This window comes from Dendropsophus ebraccatus, chromosome 12, assembly GCF_027789765.1.
Source record: "Dendropsophus ebraccatus isolate aDenEbr1 chromosome 12, aDenEbr1.pat, whole genome shotgun sequence".
Taxonomy (NCBI): domain Eukaryota; kingdom Metazoa; phylum Chordata; class Amphibia; order Anura; family Hylidae; genus Dendropsophus; species Dendropsophus ebraccatus.
In genome coordinates, this window is record NC_091465.1 from 38,284,891 (window position 1) to 38,307,942 (window position 23,052).

The 23,052-nt window shown below is 42.7% G+C and overlaps 1 protein-coding gene across 1 annotated transcript in view; it reads left to right on the forward strand.

Moving 5' to 3' along the window:
- SIK2 (salt inducible kinase 2) overlaps window positions 1-23,052 on the forward strand; it is a 124,923-nt gene that overhangs the window by 76,907 nt on the left and 24,964 nt on the right. Inside the window, exons 4-6 of the mRNA XM_069946971.1 lie at window positions 161-322; window positions 15,469-15,593; window positions 17,449-17,572. Coding sequence (XP_069803072.1) covers window positions 161-322; window positions 15,469-15,593; window positions 17,449-17,572 — 411 coding nt within the window. The remainder of the gene's footprint in view (window positions 1-160; window positions 323-15,468; window positions 15,594-17,448; window positions 17,573-23,052) is intronic.

Below are 23,052 nucleotides of genomic sequence, written 5' to 3' on the forward strand. Positions count from 1 at the left end.
GGAGACTACCGATATATATTATATACTGTACTATGTTTTCTGGCTACTGAGCAGCCAAGTCTTCAGTCATCAATGAATGTCTTGCCACTGTCATGTCTGAATACTATAAGGAATGTATAGCTTCATGTCACTTAAGGTATTTTAACTCTTTCCTCCACAGATTACTTGGCGAACCATGGACGTCTCAGCGAGTCAGAAGCAAGGAGAAAGTTTTGGCAGATCCTCTCTGCTGTGGAGTACTGCCACAGCCGCCATATTGTGCACCGAGATTTGAAAGCTGAAAATCTCCTACTAGATAATCACATGAACATCAAGATTGCAGGTAAACTCTTCCTTATACATTTGATCTTATATTGTATACACAGAGCTGAGATTTTAAATATTTTAGTATGAACTATACTCATTGACTGAAAAAACACATGGATGGCGAGCCAGCTTCCTAGAAGATCCCCAGCACATTTGCCCACAGATGCAGCAGCTGGGCCTTGTAGGTAGATCTTGTTGGTTGCTGAAGCTGGCTCATCATAAATTGGCACTAAATCTGGAGACGGGGCAGGCCAAGGAAGCGTTGTAATCTGGAGGAGACATTCCCGTGTGTGTGAGAATTATCCTGCTGAAAAATGTCATTTGGAAGCCCTTCCCATTATTACTATGGATGAAGACAATGACTCCCCAGATCATCACACCAGCAGGGGGCAGTATGTAGCTCCACCACAAGGCCTCCATACTCAAACCTGACCATAATCGCATCCCAAACAGAACCTACGTTCATCACTTAAGACAATATGGTACCAGTCTATAGCAGTCTAGATTTCTCGTTCACACCACCACAGCAGACAATGGCAATGTTGCCTGTCTGTCAATGGCAGAATATGTAATGGGAGCTGTAACACCAAAAAATTGGCCTGGGTAAAGATAGGTGTGTTTAATGAAGTGCCACCTGTGCCAAGATGGTGGACAAGGAAACTGGGATCTGTGATTGTCAGCTGATAAATGATTTTCTCTACGAGTGGTCCTGGTGAGCCTATTCCCGCTCCTAACCACTTCTCCCAACACCTCCTTACAGCTTACATATAATGGCATAGATAACGGGCAGTTCTTCTCTCAGTCCAATGATGCCGCCCTCCCTTGAAGTCTGTCAACTGGACAAAATGTCTTTGAGTGCATCCTAGAGATATGTCTAGCAGTCAACGATCTCTCATAAAGTAGTGTCTGCTCGGACCACGCCTGTAACCACTTACATATCTACTGAGACATAACTGCATGCCGAGTTCTATCTAGGTGCATATTGTAAGTGAGGGTATGTTTGAGTCGACCAGCTCAAATACACTAATAATACTAATACCATAATATTATAATACAGATGTGGCTGACCCGAGCTTGGTTATTGGCATAACACTTCACTTACCTGACGTAGTTTGCATGTAGCTGAGCCTCCATCAAAGCTGAGAACCACTTTCCCTATAAATGATTCAAGGAGACTTGTAAATGGATTTATGGATTGGTAAATGCACACAATGTTCTGTGATGTCACCTCTTAGCTTTTGATCTATGTAGGATCCCTGCAGCTCCGCATATTGTCTCGAATCTATGGGAACTAGCAGTGTAGAATGAGTTTATGAAGTGAACAAGAATATAAAAGGGATGAGAATGAACATAGATTTCTGCAGTTTGTCGAGTCTTCTTTTGGTCTTTCTCCGTTAACCTTGGGATCCTTCTCCCTTGTTTTGGGGTATTGTGTATTGTTCTCTTGGAGTCATCTTAAAGTGGTTATCCAGCATTAGTAAAAAAACAAAACAAAAAAAAACAGACAATTTATTTCACGAACAGCTCCTGAGTAGGGATGGTCCGAACCCTCCGAGGTTCGGGTTCGTATGAACCCGAACGCTCGGCATCAGATTCCCGCTGTCTGCCCACTCCGTGGAGCGGGCGGATACAGCGGGAGGACCGCCTGGAAAACTGGGATACAGCCTATGGCTATGGCTGTATCCCAGTTTTCCAGGCGGTCCTCCCGCTGGATCCGCCCGCTGCTTGGAGCGGGAAGTCAGCGGGAATCATTACCGAGAGTTTGGGTTTGTACAAACCCGAACCAAACTCGGTTCGGACCATCCTTACTCCTGAGTTTGTGGGCAGGTTTTGCAGCTCAGTTCTATTTAAGTGAATGGCGCTGAGTTGTAATACCATACACAACCTGGGGACAAGGGTGGTGCTTTTTTATGTAGAAAGCAAGTAGGTTTTGTCTTGTCTTGGATAACCCCTTTAACAGGACACCTGCTCCTTGGGTGAGGAAGAACAGTCCTTATTATTCTTTATTTATAGACAGTGGTGGAAATTTTTTAAGTCCATGTAGATTTGTGTATGGTTTACACCTTTTTCCAAGTGTAAACCATGATAAATAGTGCAGCACTCCCCAACCCCCACTCCCCCGTCCACCCATCAGGCAAGGGGGCCTACATCTGCTGTATGCCACGAAAAGGAAAAGCGTAAACTTCTGCGCCTTTTTTGTTACGTATGCCAGGGGCGCATGTTTGACAGATGTGTCCCAATTAGTCTAAACATGAATGGCGTACATCAAAATTGTTGACAATGTTTTCAAGCCCTTTTATACACATCAAATATAAAATATTTTACATGTTTAAACCATGACTATACGTGATAAATTGCACATGGCTTTGCCATGGAATTTCGCTAGGAAGGTGTGAACCTGGCCTTTTCGTGACTAAGATACCAGTCGGGCCATATTCTGTCTTTGTAACCCCAAAGGGGTCACTTACTTTTTCTTGTAACTGTTGGAGTAGTGTTCCTTTACCCTTTTTGTCTAGCATGGCAGAGACGTGTAGGTAGCAGCGAGTAGTTTGCATTTTCTGTATATTCCATGTATGAAATTTACAACCTGGAGGCTTCCAGTACATAAAACTGTAGCTGTAAGCAAACATTAGTGTCCTGGTGGGATTCCTGCAATTAGCTCAGTCAGTCCTATACATTCCACACCTATATGTAATAAGAATAATGTGTTCATGTCACTACATGAGACCTTGTGATAATGAGTCAGGGTCACCGAGATGTTCTGACGTGTAACATTATTGGGTAAGCGTGCAGCGCTGCCGCACACATGGGGGCGTAAAGTGAGAATCCAGCTTTGTCATGGGTGATGGTGTCTGCTCACTGTCTCATTACCTCTATGTGCTTTCGCTGAGGCGGCAGTTTCTCTATTCACTAGTGACTATAGATATATGTAGAGATATTACACATCTGAGTAGTCCCGCTGTTGGTTAGTTTTATCTATACAGTCTGCAGATATCCCTGTAATACAATACCATACATTGGCACCATACAATAGAAGGTGTTGTATCTATGGCATTGCCATGTGCCTCCAGATACTGATACAAGGTATTCATCTGTTCATGGACTGAATTAATCCAGTCAGGCCCCTTCAGAACAAAACTTTATTGTGCATTATACTTAAAGGGGAAGTCCAGTGTCGACCAATTTTTTTCAATAGAGCCGGACAGGAGTTGGCTGCACATAACAACATGCACCTGCCTCCCCGGCTACAGTGCAGGGGTCCGCTGGCCCCGCTTCGGTTCCTGTTCCCCTGGGCGCTTCTTGGTCTGAGCAGGGACCTGGGTTGTGATGTGTCAGTCTCGCTCAGCCAGTCAGCGTCCATAGTGGGGTCCCGCCTTATGTCCCTCCCTCCCCGGCTCTTTAAAAAAACGCCAGACTTCTGCTTTAATATGGACCTTTAATAATAAGTATTCCAGCTCTGTCAACAGCAGTTTGTCGATGGCGGCCATGTATTTTTCAGTCTAATGCTTATGATGAGGGAAGAGGTATGGGAATGGTTTGACCTGTTATTGAGGTCACAGTGATAGTCAATGCACTTAATGTACTTAGGCCTTTATCTTGGCTGCTGGTGGTGTTGAGTGAAGCTTTTCTCATGAGTACTCTTTATGCAGGCTTTGTACAGATGGATTTGTGTGTTACCGCAGTTTGTGTACACTGGCTTTCCTATTGTTAAAGGAAGGATCTTACCCGGCCTTTAGTCAAGCTTACAATTTCTAGATTGTAGTTGTATTAAGGATCATACATATGGGCACCGTGCCTGGGTGGTCCTTTAGTATATTATTATATAGAATATGTACAACAATGCAAAAATTATAGAAAAGTCATACAATGTATAATAGAGTTCCTCTGAAGTAGTGACCCCCCAATCTGTGGCTCTTCACTTATTGCAAAACTACAATTCTCAGCATGCCTTGATGGTCTATGGCTGTCTACTTTTGTAGTTTTGCAACAACTGGAGACCCACAGGTTGGAGGTCACTACACTAAAGAAACCCTAATAGGACTCCTAGGAAGCCTGTATACAGCTCCTAGTGATCTCCATAGGAAACAAAGATGGCAAGTTTACGTAGCAGCATCCGCCACGATTTTTGCTTTATTGGTCAGTCTAGTAGCTAGGATTCTGAGCTGACTGGTAATCAGACGTGCCTTAAGAAGCTATAGCCACTGAATAGTGAGCAAGTACAGAAGAGGGGAGGTATGAGAGTTATATATAAGACATTTAAGCCTTTCTCAAGCAGTGATACAAAAGTTGATTAAATATTGTATCACTGCTTGAGAAAGGCTACCCATTGAGCCGAAACGTTGCACTGCTGTGATTAAAAGTGGATTCTTCTTTTGGGAGTGCGGTCTCCTCCATCTTCTTCCATACTACATACGAACCTGGGTCCGGACCCGGACGTGCACCCATACCTTCTTACCTCTGGTGCTGCGGAAGATTTATTTTTGTAACAAATTTAAGGACTTAACCAAAAGACAAAATGGATATACTATTAGACAAAGATGGCGCTGGCCAAGATGAGGTGTGATCGAGCGGACATATGCCCAAGATGTAAAGAACAAGGAATAGACTACATTCACATGCTTTTAAAATGTAGGGAAGACCAGCTCTTTTGGAGGGATGTGGTGGATTATTTGGGGAAAGAAAAGGGTCGGTTTTACCATATAATGCACTGACTTTAATTTTGGGCTCTACGGTACAGACTATATCCAATGTTCAATCAATAGCAAAATTTACCTTTTTAGCTAGATTGCTGATTCTTCAGATTTGGATTAACTAGAAACCCCCTAATAGGAGGGAGTGGCTAGAACAGGTAGCGAGGGTTCAGGCTTTTGAGGAGATACACTCCCGGAATAATATTAGAAGTAAAAAAAAAATTTCAGAAAACCTGGGCACTGTGCCTCTCAGAATCTAGTATTATTTAAGGACAATTTTTTTTTTCCACTTTACCCTCTACCCCCCATGAGAGGGAAGATGGGTGGGCAGGGTGGGCGGAGGAGGAAAAATAGTGTGTATTTTTATTCAATTGTAACTTTGTATGAATCAGAATGTTTTGAAGAACAAAAAAAAAAAAAGAAAAAAAAAAGCTATAGCCACCATTTTTTGAGGGGCCATAACTCATTTATTATGTATATAGAATAGCAAACCCAGCAGAACGTCCTCACCCATGAATCACCGAGTTCTATTTTATTATACACAAATGAAAAACGTGGACAAAGGCACCTGGAATTCTCTGCTCTTGTGTGCCCTACAGAGCCATGAAGCATTTGCTTTTCCTATCTGTGCGTGCACCTCCTTATCTGACTCTTGGGTCACCTTTCTGATGTCTGGATAAGCACTCGAGGATTACTCTGATTCATCCAGCAGCTGCCTTCCCTCCACTTTCATTAGAGGAGTTTTTTGTAATTACGGCTTTATGCAACTCCTGATGCCCAGGGAGATACCAGCATACAGCTTCCAGAACCAGAGTTATATTACCTAACATCAAGCTGAAAAGGACATATAGGAGGAGCATGTCAAGATGCCGCCCACCTGTCAGTTATCTGCTCTTGGGCCAATCTAAAAGCTCACCATGCGCCTCCCAGATGTCCATTTTAGTAGGATGCTCAGCACAGCCCCTCTACATAGAGAAAACAGGAACATTTGACATTCAGAACATTCAAATTAAGATAGATAATGGCCGGCTGATGATTATTGAAGGTGTATAGGCCCAAAGAAGTGAGCGAACCTCAAGCATGCTGGAGTCCATCCGAACCCGAGCGTTCGGTATTTGATTAGCTGGGGCTGCTGAACTTGGATAAAGCTCTAAGGTTGTCTGGAAAACATGGATACAGCCAATGACTATATCCATGTTTTCCACAAAGCCTTAGGGCTTTATCCAACTTCAGCAGCCCCAGCTAATCAAATGCCGAACGCTCGGGTTCGGATGGACTCCAGCATGCTTGAGGTTCGCTCATCCCTAATAAGCACCTTTAGACTAGACAGTCTAAAAGGAACCAGAATTATCAGTTGGACCCAGACACGATAAATGGGGCCCAGTATAACGGGCCAATCACTTCACACCCAGCCTTGCTGATCTTCCCATCTTGTTACAGCAAAAGTGGACCCCAACTGATCAAAACAGCTCTGTGACTTGTCTGAAGCTTTTTAACGTGACCATAACACATTTTTAGTACACCATAAATAACAATTTACAGATGGCATATTAGATTACATATTAGTAGAGCGACTGAAGAAACAGCAGGCGTAGGATAGTGTCTTACAAGTGCCTCACAGCAGCAGTCTATACAGTCTTTTCCACTCTTCACTTGTGTCTCGTGTGTGAGCTGGAGGATGACAGCTGAATAGAGTCTCGTACGAGGATTACAGCGTCATCGTGTTCTCGTAGCTAAGAACAGAGGAGGTATGGAGCTGAGTGACTTTGCACTTTTAAATTGCATCCTGGCAACATGTTATCCAAGTGACAGTAGAAACCAAACAATGTCAATGTCTATTGAAAGACTAGCCAGCCTGATCTAGCCGCAAAGCTAACGGCAGAGATGGAAAATAGAAAGACGACCACATAATGAGAATGCAGTGCAAACTGTGCAATTGTCCAGGAGGAAGACATGTCATACAGGATATGGGTTTCTCCGCGTTCATACAGTGAAAGCTGGTAGCAATGCGTGCACATATTTAGGAGCATTCCTTTCATCTGGCATCCGATTATCCAGAAAGTCTGCTATTGCGGCATTTGATTATTGCCGTACAATACTGTATGAGAGAATCCAAAGAAATTCTAGTTAGATGATAACGTTAAAGTTTCTCTCCACAAGTGAGTTTTTTTATACTAGAATATACAGTGAAGATCCTTGCCTCTTCAAATTTTTTTGTAGTCCAATCTGTTTCTATCTGTATAGTCTATTCCATCTATTAGAACATATGCTATGGTTGGCTGTTAGAGTAGGAATCTTCTTGCAGAAGGATAAAATCACACGATGGCTTTGGGGATCGGAATGAATATGCTATTTTTCTTCTCCATATGTGATCTCATGAATTTGGGGAAGGATGGTGTGTGAGCACAGACATACTCAGTCCTGCTTTGTGCAGCTGCTCATGCATACAGCTGTGTGCGAGTGAATCAAGGTGAAAGTGACTGCTTTCCTCCAGCAGCTCCCCCGATAGCTGGCTCCCTCTCGCTGATGGACAGCTCACTCGGCATTGACGTCAAGAACAGCTCATTAACATTCACGGCATGAAATGGGTCAGATCTGACAATTAGCTGTCCCAATCTCTCTCCTACCTTCCCGTTATCAGCATCGTCTTCCCGCCCAATCATCCGCTACCTCCACATTACCATAATCACAAAGGGGAGCGCAGCACAGACTGCTGGTAATTAGGCGCCTAATAATTAATCCTACATGTCCTCCGCTGCTTCCCAAACCGGGGACTCTCCATAGATCATACATACAAATGCTAATTAGGCCTGTATAGGCCGCGTTAACCCTGTATGTGCTGAGTGCTTGCAAAATGAGACGTTTTTTTTCTTTTACTTTTTTTATTATATGAAACTGAGGCTGTCACATAACTCTACTTTAGGATACATTCACATTTACCGGATCCGCAGTGTATTTTCTGCAGCAGATCCGCAGCAGATTTCATTTAAATAACTGAACACAGCATCAAATCTGCACCATCAAATATGCTGCAGATCTGCTGCGGATCCTGTAGGTGTGAACGCACCCTAAAGAATAATGCTAAGTACCACCACATTTGTATAACAATTCGACGTATATTTTTCAGATTATTTTTGTAATTATAGAATTGGTCTGAAATGGAACCCTGGGATTTGTAGGGGAAAAAAAACAGGTTACGTTTCTCGCTGGTAGCCTACCTGTTTGGGATCAGCCTTGGCATCCCTTATGTGTAGGAGGGCTTTTCTACAGCCTTAGATGCCACATATTTGCTTTGCAGTTGTTGGTTGTTGTTTTTTTGGCCATTTTAGTTCTTATGCACCAGTAAAGTATACTTTTGCTCCTAGATATATGTATATGATGGTTGGGGTAATTTATCACTCCCCCACTAATCCATCTGTCATCTGTATAGCTAGTAATATTCTTGTACCCTGTAAATTTTATAGAGATACACTACCCCCTTCCCAAAAAAAATAAATAATAGTAACACTGAAATCACGTATCAGATCTTGATGACGGATCGAAGTTCAAAATCTTTGATATAAACTAATTTCTTGGGAACAAAATAACATAGGGTCAATGGAAATCAGAAACATCGTACAATTTTGGACTGGATCCTAGAAATAAACGTTTTTGAAATATTATATTACAGGCGGATCTATGTGGGTGAATTTCTTCAGTAGTGACTTGGTAACGTGTATGTACCCCCACAGGCCTGTATGTAGTACCAACAAACGTGTCCCTAATGTGACGTGTGTCCCTGATAAGACGGCAGATGTTTTCTTGGAGAATCTCCTCCTACACCTAGCTCAGGGTATCAGTGGGCTCCTGTATAGTCTGTGGCTCTACTTGGCAGCTATGGATAACGTCCCACAATATCTCAGTTGGATTCAGGTCTGGGGAACATTAGGGTCAGCCAATGACTTTGTCATCCATGACTTCCCTACACACCCATGTGAGGCCAGGAACATCTGTGACGTCCGTTAAAAAAAATTGATCTCATAGACTTCTATTGGTAATCTGTGGCGCAATCACAATCAGCACTAGCACATGTTTTTTTTTTTTGCTTTTTTTTTACGGAACCATTTACAGATCAAAATGAAAACAATGTGAACTAAGTTGAACCATGATCACGGACAGCTTTACTTGACATGTGAATAAGGCCTTAAGCACAAAAAAAACCTCCTTGTTCAGTCTAATGTATTCTCAAACATGAGAAATGCGGTATTCTCCATGTGACCAGACTTCTTGCCTTAGGTGAGGACGTTCTGTGTGATCATGAGTCACCACTCAGTTGAGAGAGATGTCAGCAAATTAAATTGACCCGTAAGCACGAGCCAAAGAACTTGCCAGGTTTCATTTGGCTGCTGGATGTGACGCAGTTTCATCATATTCTTGGACTCTGTTGTACATCTGGCTGACATGTCCAATAAACATGTGCATGCCAAGAAAAATCACAATGGTATGCACAAATCCTGTATGAAATCTGACCCAGAAGGTGCATAAGGTTAAAATATACGGGATTGATTGACAGCTTAAGACAATGTGATCCATCAGCCATGGTCCCGAACCTTAGATTGCTTACTGTAAAGATATTTCTATAGTGTAACATATGTAGTCAATTTATTCTAAGAAAGGCCCGTATTGTATGATTTGGACTATACATTGTACTACTATTGGTATGTAATATACGATGTATAATGAACAGGGGTTGGCTTATTTGTTCTCACGATTAGATTTTAGTGTATATACCCAGTCTTTCATGTCTTTTTTTTTTTTTTTTTTTTTTGACAGATGTGCTTTAATTTTTAGTAAAGATGAGCAAAACTACAGTAAGTGCCATTTAGAGAAACCCAGGATGGTTGGATTTGACTCCCAGTGGCTAGAAAAGATGGATGCAGCCCTAAGGCTGTCTGGAAAATGTGGATACAGCCTATGGCGAAACAGCATTTCTGCATCTCTAATTCTTAGACAGTCACTTACAGCAGGATACTCTTTCCACTGACTGTACAAGACAAAAAAACAACAACATATTTTAAGCCACAGGATTTAACACAATTTATTACATTGGCATCTTTCATTATTATAGTGTTCTCAGTGAATGCTGTCAGTGTCCTAGCTATTGATAAATTGGTAAATTATTGACTAACGTGTTTCTGATATCAAATTGTTTTTTCTTTTAACTAATTTTTTTGTCGGTTACTTGTTTCACCACGATTACTAACGTCTTCCGCCAAAAAAATCTGTAAAAACTGGCACACCCAATCATTTTGTGCTTTAAAACTGAAAAATGGGAGTGTCCTTTTAAAACCCTCAATAACCTCCATTATTGAACAAACCATCAGTTTTTGATGGCTTTTCTATTCTTAAAAACAGCCACTTTTAATGTGGTGGGAGGATCGGATTTTTGTTCTGTCATGTGAAAAACCCGACAAATTTACTAAGAGCCATTAGACACATTGATAAATCTGGCAGTTTGGGAAACTTAAAGGTTGATGTGTAGGGTTTTCAAAAACCTGACAATTTTAGGTAATCATTCATAATGGTTTTTCAACGCGTCCTTAAAAGTTGTTGATTGGTTGGTTGATTGATTGTTTGCCATTTGAATACCAGTGGCTGAAGAAGTTGTCACAGAACGGCTGGTGTTAGTAAAGATTATCCCAGCCAGTACTGCAGTACCAACCAGATGATCTTCATTTGTGCTGAATTGGGATGTGGGAGCACCCGTGTATACTAATTCACCATTGACCTGTCAGGCCAATGTCAGGCTTGTGCAGCCGCTATTCAATGCCTGTCAGGCTTGTGCAGCCGCTATTCAATGAATAGCAGCCGCACAAAACTGATATGTCAGTTGTTTGTACGGTCGCTAGCGATCCCGGCCAGACTGTATACTATGGGGGAGATTTATTAAACTGGTGTAATGTAGAATTGTCTTAGTTGCCTCTAGCAACCAATCAAATTGCACTTTTCATTCCTCACAGATTCTTTGAAAAATTAAAGGGGGAATCTGGTTGGCTGGTAGGGGCAACTAAGACAATTCTACATTACACCAGTTTGATAAATATCCCCCTATGTGTATACACTTAGGCCGGGATTTCCTCTTACTGCAGCACAATGTAAGTTTAAGAAAAAATCACGGCAGTTGTTGCAAATCGGCAACAACAGCCTTGATTAATACTAAACTTACGTTGTGTGAACATGACCATAGGCTGTAAGTTTTTTAGGCAGCCTTAGGGCTGCATCCAACTTCTTTAGCTACCGGTAATCAAATGCCAAACAATCGGACTCGACCATGCTTGAGTTGCGCTCATCTCTATTGACAACCCTTATGGGTCATCCAGTGCTTTCCCTCTATATAGGAAAACTCCATTGCAAACAAGGATTTGGTGCCTCACTCCTAAAAAGGAAATTATGAAGTATGATTGTATTGGGTTCGAATGGCGGTGGTAATGGTGTGAGCTTTATTATATTATATATATATATATATATATATATATATATATATATATATATATATATACGCTTGTAGAGCTGGTAAGTGCTCTTTCTCAAAGCAAGATGGATGCTTGTTGTAGAACATAGAGCAGAGCAGGAAGCTGTAATGTAAATTATACAGTATTGTGACTGCTGCACATACGGTTATATACTGTAGTTTCTTTGGAGATATTTTATTCCTTTTTATTATGTGATGTTTTTCATTAGGTGTTTGTCATGTGCCTATAGACGTGGTATGCTTGCTCGTTCTATAGCTTTCTGCCTGTGTTCCTGGGCTGACCTCCACGTCTGATGTAATGACTTGGAGCGGTTACAGCTACATTCATGTGAGGCTGCTAACCGCATGGCCTATGGTTAATCTTGTGACTGCTGGCAGGTCAGCAGCCTAATGTAAACAGCTCACCTACCTCACGCAGAGCTTGGTGCCAATGACGCTGACATCGTGGCTAGCATGGCACACATCAGCATTCATAAAGCCGACATAGGCCACATTGCAGTTTATTAGAGTGCATACGACAATGTGCGTCCTAATGTTTTTATAGCAAGATAAAAGGCTTGAAAAGCGACGTCAAGATTATTCGGCTACATGATGTCTCGCCATATGTTTTAGAAGGAAAGTTCAAGTTGAAATCTGCCGTAAACCATATAGTGAGCTGCAGTTTTTCTGACTAAAAGAGTGGATTTTTCTGGGTTCTCGTTTTAGTCGTACCCATGGTGAGATTGCAGATGGAATAGAGGGCCCCTTAGGAGCTCTAGAGTTTATGATGTCACAGTAACTAGATGGCAGGTTAACCAGGGCACTTTCCTCAACGGATGAAAAAAAGGATTGCAAAAACGCAGTGTGAATCTAGCCTTACTTATTCATTTAAGGTGTCCCTGTTAGTTCAGTATGTCTGTATATGTATATATAATATATCAATCTGCTCAGCTTCTCCAGCTTTATACCATGATATTCTGCAGCTAACCCTGAACCTTCAATGTGATGATTCCTGCGTGTGCTGCATAAGGTTTTGCACGGTTTAATGATATTATATACTTGCTTTTATGCCTATTTATTATATGTAAGAATAATCTTATATAGATGGGGCATGTGTTTGTTATCCTCCAGCAATTGTAGTATTAACATTTATTCTAATAAATTACCCTAACCTTAAGTATAGTTTTGCAGTGTTTTTACTCCCAGTGATGTTTTCTCTGTCAACAAAGTAGTCACTGTGCTCATTCTGGAGCGACGTCTGAGTGCTGGATGATAGGTGGAGAGATATAATGCCCTGCATTGTATTTCTATGAATAATACAGAGCCTCCCAAATGGCCCAGAATATTGTCCCCCTGACCCCTCAGGTAAAGTGTTTACAGTGTGCGGGATTGGTCCGAGCAGTGACGTTCCTGCCCAAGTTCGGGAACACTCTGTTCTCTGTGTAGCTTGTATTCCCCATCCCAGTAATTACAGATTCTTCTTATGTAACCTGAGTAATAGAGGGAGGTTGACTGGGTCAGTATTCTGCCCCTAGAAATGAGACGGCTCAGTGTGCGGGGAGGGGGAGACACATTTCTGTCAGTCTGTCCATCACAAAGCCTCTGCTGTAGATTAGCGTGCGACAGCTCCACAGAAGTAGAGGGATCCTGACCGCACACTTCATCAGGGCGTCTCTTCTGTTTGCTCGCAGGCCACATGGCATTCACATGTCTGTGAGCAAGCCAACAATGTTGATATGGTTCAGTCAGCACCCCCATCAGTCCACAGTAACACAGCTGCTTTTTCAGTTGCCGCAGGTCCCCGGTTCACCCCTGTCCGGTGATTACTTTTACCATACAATTGCTATTGAACAGATATATAACAAGTACATGTAGATTGTCGTTGTATTCGTGCAGTCCTACAGTCCATGACTAACTTATACGGACAGTAAGATAAAATAATTCAGAAGACATCAGCGTAGTGTTATCCGCCACCATTAGATTTCACATTACTGTAGTAAATTGGATGTAGTATTGCCGGATGAACATGAATTACCACTCTAACATGAGATACAAGTCTGTATTGATCTCATCACACACATTAGATTAGAGCCAGATTAAGCTGCCTTTTACATGGCAGACAGCTGATCGACTCTATACAAGCCGTACATCTATAAATTATCGGGAGTGGACGGCTGCCCGAACAAGCACTTGATCATTTATGTGGTTGTTTATTTCCATCCTTGTTGGCAGCTCATCCCCTATGTCCCCTGGGAGATGCGCTGCAGACAAATTATAATTTACGGGGTTGGACATTTGCTTGTTTGTCGACTAATCGCTAGGGTGCTCTTATACGTAGCGCTAGGTGGCCATGGCTAGTGTTTGCAATACAGATATATGCTGGCCAACACCTGGACTTGGCACTTGGAGCAGTGGTTATGCCCAGTGTAGCCCACAGTTATCTGTTAACCGCAAATTTAGCCATGGGACCTGGTGTAAGCGTAAGAATACCCATAGGCCACAAGGAAAACTTGTTTAGAAATTGATGCCGAAATGAAGCAGAAGGGACATGGAAACAGACTCGAAATGTTGCAGATTTGGGTGGAAATACAAAGTCCTGTGCACTTCAATGGGTAATCACCATGCGGGAACATAATTCTATTGAAATCCACGGAAGTCTGATTCCAGGTAGAACTAGAGGTGGAATATATACGTCAAAGTGGATTCTGCCTGAAAGTAGTATGGACCATATTGTATTTCAGCATGCCCAATCCTGAGGACAGGTGTGGCGCTGTGTTCTAATAATCCTTTAAAGGGGTTATCCAGTGCTACAAAAACATGGCCACTTGCTTCCAGAGACAATACGACTCTTGTCTCCAGTTCAGGTGTGGTTTGCAATCAAGCTCCATTCACTTCAATTGAACTAATTGGCAAACCCCACCCAAACTGGAGACACGAGTGGTGCTGTCACTGGAAGAAAGTGGGCATGTTTTTGAAGCGCTGGATAACCCCTTTAATTCCACACAACATAAATTGCTCACCACTAAAATAATCATGCATATAACCAGTCTGAGCATGCATGCTTGTGGAGGGCTTTGGATGGGTAGCTGTTGGTAAAGCATGGTCAATCTGTATCGTAGAACATCTCATCCATTTCCCAGGCCCAGTAATCTGTTGTTTGCCCAAATCCACAGGTAAAACCCATCCGTTGTGGACCATTCAAGGTGCATTTTGTGGGTCTTTACCCCTGTATAGAGATCTATGCTGCAGTCAGTTTGGGTCATTGAACCTGTAGTCGGGTCAGGTCGCCAGTGTGAAGCTAGAGACATCTACATTATTCCAGGCCTGACTGACTCCCATGACTATAGCGATACGATCACTATTCTAGGTTTATTAGGCAACAATGACATCACTGGTTCCCATGCACAATGTTATGTTGTCTGTATTAGGGCAAAGCTGAATTATCCATCTGTTTTTTGTAAAGGCAGGCTCCAGCTCTTAGTAAATGTTCCTTTCATATTTGCCTGTTACAGTACAACAATGTAGCCCTAAGGGCAGATGTCCAGACATAACGTCTATTGTATTGAAGGCTAATATGATTACGCCATAGGACTTGTCATTTGATTAGAAGACCCTTCTGTGTACATTGGCTGACCTTTACAGTACTTAACCGGGTTTAACATAAATAACTATACATTAAAACATCTAACTTTGTAATATTCTGCAAGTTCAAGGTATTGTCAGTGAATGGGAGCGCTCTTCATTCATAAACAGAAAACCACCTAGACTTAGTTCTGCTTACAGATGGCAGCGATCTGTAAGCTAGATACACCAGACCCTACACAATTATTAGGAATAATGTGATACAGCTTATCAGTCTAGGCTATTTAGCTTACAGAGCATTGCAAAAATAATTTATCTGTCAATAATTTATTCTTGTAGAGTAATAAGGATATTTCTTTGCAGTTGTGATAGTCTTGTTTTTCTTTTATATCCTTACAGACTTTGGTTTTGGCAACTTCTACAAGACTGGAGAACCCCTAGCCACATGGTGTGGTAGCCCACCGTATGCAGCCCCGGAAGTGTTTGAGGGACAGCAATATGAGGGACCTCAGCTGGATATATGGGTACTATATATGTGTGTGTGTGTTGTTATATGTTGTATGGACTTGTTAGAAATACTCTCCATGGATAGCTACAAGGCTATAAAACTATACCGTACCCCATGAAGGATATCTAGCATGTAAATATTTATCAAAAACGTAGGGCCCATTCATATCACGTTTTGCAGTGGTAAAAGACAATGGCTCATGGTAGAAGTATATTTTGGGACTGGGTTTAGTCTATTAAAGGGGTTATCCGATATTAGAAAAAATATGTCTACTTTCTTTTAAAAACAGCCCAACTCTTGTCTTCAGTTTGGGTGTTGATTTGCAGTTAAAGGAGAAGTCCGGCCTCCAGGGTTTTCTATTTAAAAAGACAGGGGCATGGGGGAAAGTACTCTCCAGCACTGCAGACGTCACGACCCAGCCGATGGACTGGCCGCATAGTCAGTTAGTCACTGGGGTGGGACGCCACTCCGGTCATTGATTGGCTAAGTGGGCTGTCCATCAGCCAGGACAGGCATTTTCCTCCAAGTCGTGAAGTCATCACAACACGGGCCTCCTGCGGAGGTCCTGGGCTTGTCGCATGACACAGAGGTAAACCATGCTTCACTGTTACTCTCTTTTCCTGCCCTTGCCACCTGTGAGAAGTTAGCCGGCCGGACTTCTCCTTTGAAGCTCCATTCACTTCAATGGAATCGAGTTGCAAAACCTACATCCAAACTGGAGACAAGACTCGTGCTGTTTCTGAAAGAAAGCGACCATGTTTTTTGTAATCCTGGATAAACCCTTTTGCAGGTGACCTAACATATACCAATTATGTACCATGAAAACAGGATATAAATAGAGCTTTAAAGAAGTTTCCTGAGGATAATTTTAGTACAGTTGCTGCAAAAATGATGAAGAAAAAAAATCTAAACAAAATATACATCATAGAAAGCAGGGAAAAGCAGAGAACACCACAAAGTTGCATTGGCAATAGGAATCGAGGAAGGTGAGTGTTTTTTTTTTTTTATTTCAGCAGAGTATTAGACTTTAAAACAAATGATATATATAGTCCCCAAAAAACCCTGTAATGTATCCATACCTGTACAGTATAAGGCTATGTTCACACAACGTATCAGACCGGCCGTTCCGTGATCCCGTTTCGTGATCATTAATAGCGGCCGTTATTTGTCCTTATTTTTACATTGTGGGAACATAGCTTAAAACTCTAAGAAGGTGCAACAATATATAAAAGGCCACATTCACATCATGGTAATGCACGCTGCAAGTATACATCAGGATACCATGCAAACATATGACGTAGCTAGGGGCTTCAGTAGTCTAAACATAGTCTACTCTTTTAGTCCGCTTTATTTCAGCATTTATTTTATTTGTAGCATCCACTTTTATATGCTATACATTAAACCTATACAGACCTACAGCTACTGTAATCATAGTAGACTTCAATTCAAATCCCCTTTTAATGGTATTCTGATGGTGGTGACCATTAATATGATGTGAATGGGCCTTAAATAAGTTACTTTGTTATAATTTATTTTTCAAAAAGAAAATAATAATGCAATTCCCACACAATATAAAGACACAACCCATTTGTTAACATCCTAACTATCCCTTCAAATTGTGCTAATGCTGGGTTCACACTGCTGCATTATACCACCTTGGATTAAGTTACTAATTCAACTTTGCCACATACTGAGCTCAGTGATCTTGGTAAAATCCAAAAAGTTATGTAACCGCGAACAGTTTTGAGTGAATCTGCGACGCAAGGCCCAACTCAGACACAGAGTAATAACATAGAGATAACAACAATGGTAAGATTTCTTCTCGAAGAGCCATGACTATACTGATGTCTACGGTGACTCTTCTCTTGCAGAGTATGGGTGTGGTGCTCTATGTCCTGGTGTGCGGTGCTTTACCATTCGACGGCCCTACGCTCCCCATCCTGAGACAGCGAGTGCTGGAGGGAAGATTCCGAATTCCATATTTCATGTCTGAAGGTACAGTTTGCCTTTCATGAATAATGTACGCTCAAACTACGGTGATTCATACCATGAAGACAGCGGTTGTTGTTGTTGATACGATTATGTAATGTAATAATATAAGTGCTCTGTTACTCCTGTAATAATATGTCTCACCCACCTCCGTACCTGCGCCACATCCCATAAGAGGATCCCTGTTCCGGTGATATGATTCCTGCTCCCATTGTCAATTAGACGCAAATGGCTGAGAACACTGAATGGTTAGGTGTGTGTTGTCTGGACAAAAGGAGTAATTTTACCAACACCAGCAATGTAATGGCACGTGTATGGCATGTCATGTATGTAATGCATACAATACTATACGCTAGGGTAGGGAAACTTGGCTCTACAGCTGTTGCAAAACAACAACTCCCATCGTGCCTAGACAGGTCCAGGCATGATGAAAATTGTAGTTTTGCAACAGCTGGAGAGCCAGGGTTCCCTACCTCGGCACTATGAGAAGCTTGGGTGTTCCATTTTGACAAGTGTGTCCAGCGGAAATGTAAGCGACATTTAGGTTATGTAACACACAAACCTCAGTATATGACACATGAAGATGCTTTGCGTTGCTGTTTTCATAGACAATAAAGAGATTTGTAGTTTTTCTTTTTTTTTTCTTTGCCCTCTTCTTTCTCTTATGTGTAGATTAAGGTCCTTAGAGACAGGTCTCTCAGAAATAAAACCACACCTTGCTGGGAAGATGCTTATAAGTAGTCTCCACTGCCCTCAGTAACCTGTAATGTGAGGTTGAGAACACGTGGTGTCTGTCTAAAGCCTTGATTCAGCAGTGTTTGTCTAGCCCAATATAATTACGAGGCAGACAAGATCTTCATATGCTTCATAATAAGAAGGCGGCTGCCGGGAACTAAGACGTGGGATGAGAAAACTCAGGTGTCGGAGAATACACAGGGTGGAAGTGTCAGGTGACTCCATGTTTGTTCTTCTTCTTAACTACTGCAAATTAAGATGATCAGTCACATCTTTGTCAGGATCTCACACCTGCATAGATTGTAGTTGTAGAGGATTATAGAAAAGAACTTACTGGGCCCCGACATTGTGGAGTCAAGTTCCCCAGTCAGCTGGACCTAATGTGCCACCACACTCCAAATACTAGTGTGTTCTATAAGGGTTAGGCGGCATTCACACGTTCAGTGTTTTTCCTGGTCCAGGAATATAGTCGGCTAGCTACCTCCGTGATCCATGCAAAACAATCTATGGTGACATCTGTTTTGCATCCGTGTCCGCTGTTTTCAAGGATCTGTTTAAAGCATTTTATATTACTGATTGATTATTGATAAATTATTGATTATATCACATCCGTGTTTTTCATGGATGAACACAGATGTCACATCCGTGTACATGTTTGAAAAACAAAAAAATCTCATTGATTTCTATGGGGAATCCATGCAGTGCTTCCGTTACTGGTTATGACATGTCCTATTTTTAAACTGAACAGATTGGAGATCCGTGAAAACACCGAACATGTGAACAGCCTAGTACAAAGCAATGGGCAATACATTTGTCCGTGTGCACGGACAACTTCACGGAACGTGTGAATGCAGCCTTAAAGAGGATGTACCATCAGGTACATCCTTTTTAATCTGACACAGGGATAGATCGGCGACGTCACGGGGAAGCCGTTACCACGGTCCATTTTTTGAACCGCGGCCCGATTCCCGTGTACGCCGCCGTTCTATCCACAGGTCCTGGGCCGGAGCTGAAGCACAGGAGCAGGCCGGCCCGCCCCCGGTGGGTGGAATCCCCCGCCCCTCTATGATGCGGCTCCATTGATTCTTATGAAGCCGCATCATAGAGGGGAGGGAATTCCCTCCCACTGGGGGAAGGCCAGCCGGCCTCCTGTGCTTCAGCTCCGGCATGGGATCCGTGGATAGAACAGTCTTCCCCGTGACGGCACTGTTCTATCCCTGGGTCAGATTAAAGAGGATGTACCTGATGGTACATCCTCTTCAAAGCGGCACTATCAGCAGGTTCGGACCAGTTAACCTGCTGACATGAGCCATCCGATCTATACCCCGGGATTCCCGGGCTGTACTTCTTATTGCTCTGGGGTTGCGGTATACTGGCGTATTCTGATAATTCCTGATATGATAATTAGCGGGTTCAGAGCATTTGGGGCATTCCCCAATGCATCCGAGCACCCGCTCATCCCGCCTAGCCTGCCCCCTCCTGGCCCGCCCACTATACATATTCATATATGCATAGGTAGGCCGCTTGTTATGCGGATGGGGAATTATCGGGAATTATTAGAAAACTCCATTATACCAGACCCCACAGCAATAAGAAGTACAGCCCGGGAATCCTGAGGTAAAGAGCGGCTGGCTCATATTAGCAGGTTCCCTGGCCTTAACCTGCTAATAGGCTTTTAAGGAAGGGCCATATGCAGGGTATATGCAATATTTACAGTGACAGAGAAGTCTCATCTACACACTGGAAAATATTCACATGAACATTGACTGGCCGTGTGTTTTTTCTATCTGCAGCATGTCCATTTTAGTGTCAGGTATGCTACAGATGTATAGTAGACAGTATCCATTGACTTTAATGGTAAAGTCAAGATGCACTGTATTGTGTCTACATGTAGCCATACCCTTAGAGATTTGTGTAGTAGGTATATAGAAACATACTTCTTCTTCAATTCCTTCTTCATTGTGGACTAACAAGCATACCTATAGCTTTCTGTAGCATTTCCCACAATGCTGTGCCCTTGTGATCTTAGTAACTGGATGAGCACTAGGGATTTCCCTCCTCCACATCCTCTCTTAAGCAGCACATTCCCGGGCGGACAAACCTTTCAGGCACCACCGTCTGGGCTCATCTGCTTGACGTTGCTGTAGATGAAATGTATCTTGACAATTAAAACACTGCCGCATCGATCCAGTCGTGTGTTCATATGTTTCTATCAATTTACAAAGCATCTTTACTTTGGTGTTTTGTTTCTGAACGTCATTTAATTAACTTTATGTTTGCAATCAAAATCTCCCTCCTGGGATTGTGTGTAATAATGCTGGCGGAATCACAATGATATCCTGACTTAGGAGCCTGACTTTCTATGGTGAACAATCAGGGATTTGATGTATGTATGTACACTCACCTGCCACTTTATTAGGTACACCTGTCCAACTGCACGTTACCACTTAATTTCTAATCAGCCAATCACATGGCGGCAACTCAGTGCATTTAGGCATGTAGACATGGTCAAGACAATCTCCTGCAGTTCAAATCGAGCATCAGTATGGGGAAGAAAGGTGATTTGAGTGCCTTTGAACGTGGCATGGTTGTTGGTGCCAGAAGGGCTGGTCTGAGTATTTCAGAAACTGCTGATCTACTGGGATTTTCACGCACAACCATCTCTAGGGTTTACAGAGAATGGTCCGAAAAAGAAAAAAACATCCAGTGAGCGGCAGTTCTGGGGGCGGAAATGCCTTGTTGCTGCCAGAGGTCAGAGGAGAATGGGCAGACTGGTTCGAGCTGATAGAAAGGCAACAGTGACTCAAATAGCCAACCGTTACAACCAAGGTAGGCAGAAGAGCATCTCTGAACGCACAGTACGTCCAACTTTGAGGCAGATGGGCTACAGCAGCAGAAGACCACACCGGGTGCCACTCCTTTCAGCTAAGAACAGGAAACTGAGGCAACAATTTGCACAAGCTCATCGAAATTGGACAGTAGAAGATTGGAAAAACATTGCCTGGTCTGATGAGTCTCGATTTCTGCTGCGACATTCGGATGGTAGGGTCAGAATTTGGCGTCAACAACATGAAAGCATGGATCCATCCTGCCTTGTATCAACGGTTCAGGCTGGTGGTGGTGGTGTCATGGTGTGGGGAATATTTTCTTGGCACTCTTTGGGCCCCTTGGTACTAATTGAGCATCGTTGCAACGCCACAGCCTACCTGAGTATTGTTGCTGACCATGTCCATCCCTTTATGACCTCAATGTACCCAACATCTGATGGCTACTTTCAGCAGGATAATGCGCCATGTCATAAAGCTAGAATCATCTCAGACTGGTTTCTTGAACATGACAATGAGTTCACTGTACTCAAATGGCCTCCACAGTCACCAGATCTCAATCCAATAGAGCATCTTTGGGATGTGGTGGAACGGGAGATTTGCATCATGGATGTGCAGCCGACAAATCTGCGGCAACTGTGTGGTGCCATCATGTCAATATGGACCAAAATCTCTGAGGAATGCTTCCAGCACCTTGTTGTATCTATGCCACCAAGAATTGAGGCAGTTCTGAAGGCAAAAGGGGGTCCAACCCGTTACTAGCATGGTGTACCTAATAAAGTGGCCGGTGAGTGTATGTATGTATGTACTCTCCTCAACATTGATATTGAAGTACCAAGAAGGGAAAATCACAGGATTGATAGACATGTAAATGATGATGAGGTTATAGCTGTCGGAGGAATGTTTTGCCATGTCGAATGCCCTTAAGGTTCTATTACACAAAGCGATTATTGGCCATATGGCCGATACAGCCAATAATCACTTTGTGTAATTGAAGACAACAATCAGCCGACATGCACGATGTCAGCTGATCGTTGTCTTTCAACAAATCATGGATCATGATAGCAGCGATCTGCTGCTGTCGCTTTGTGGAATAGGAGCGGCGGCAGCAGACCACCGCTATCTTTTATGGGCTGCCCAGATGATCCAGCGATTAAGCAAACAAATCATTATGGTCCACTGCTTTCAGCTCCCTCTGAAAATGCTGACCAATGATGTCTATAATGTGCTCAATGGGAGACAAGTCTGGAGAGACTGCTGGCCATGGTAGGCCACACAGGGTGCTCACAGTATTACGAACAACATGCGGCCTGGTATTGTCATGTTGCAAAATGGCTCCTGGGACACATTGGAGAAATGGCTATATCACTAGTTCATTGACCAAATCTATGTAACATTAGGCTTTTTTAGTGTAGCTCTGCTAGTGTGTCTTAAGGTGGCCCAATTCCCATTTTCCCCATACACAGAAATGTTCCTGTATTCTCTATGAGGAGTGTTAAGCAGCCCATTCTCCCTATAAATGGTTGAGCGTTCCTATATTCTCTATAGGGAGTGGAGGGGTAGAGAGCTCTCATTGCGGCTTATCCCTCTATGAACAAAGGGGTTGGGTGATGATTTTTCATCACACCAGACCCCTATCACCACTGACGTCATTTGTTGGTGGTTGCTTAGGAGAGCTAGATACACCTTAGAGCAGCGGGTACAGCAGACTAAAGTCTAAGGTCTATGGGGATCTTTAGTAGTCCAGACATTCTCTTATCTGGGTGGGATATATGTTCCTTATAGAATAGAATAATACAATGGGGGACATTTTGGGAAAAGCAGATTGTACCCAGTTGGATCTTGAAAAAGGTCATAGCACCATCTAAGATTCCTGTAGAGAATATTAATCAGCATCATCATGTATTAATAATAAGATAGAATTCT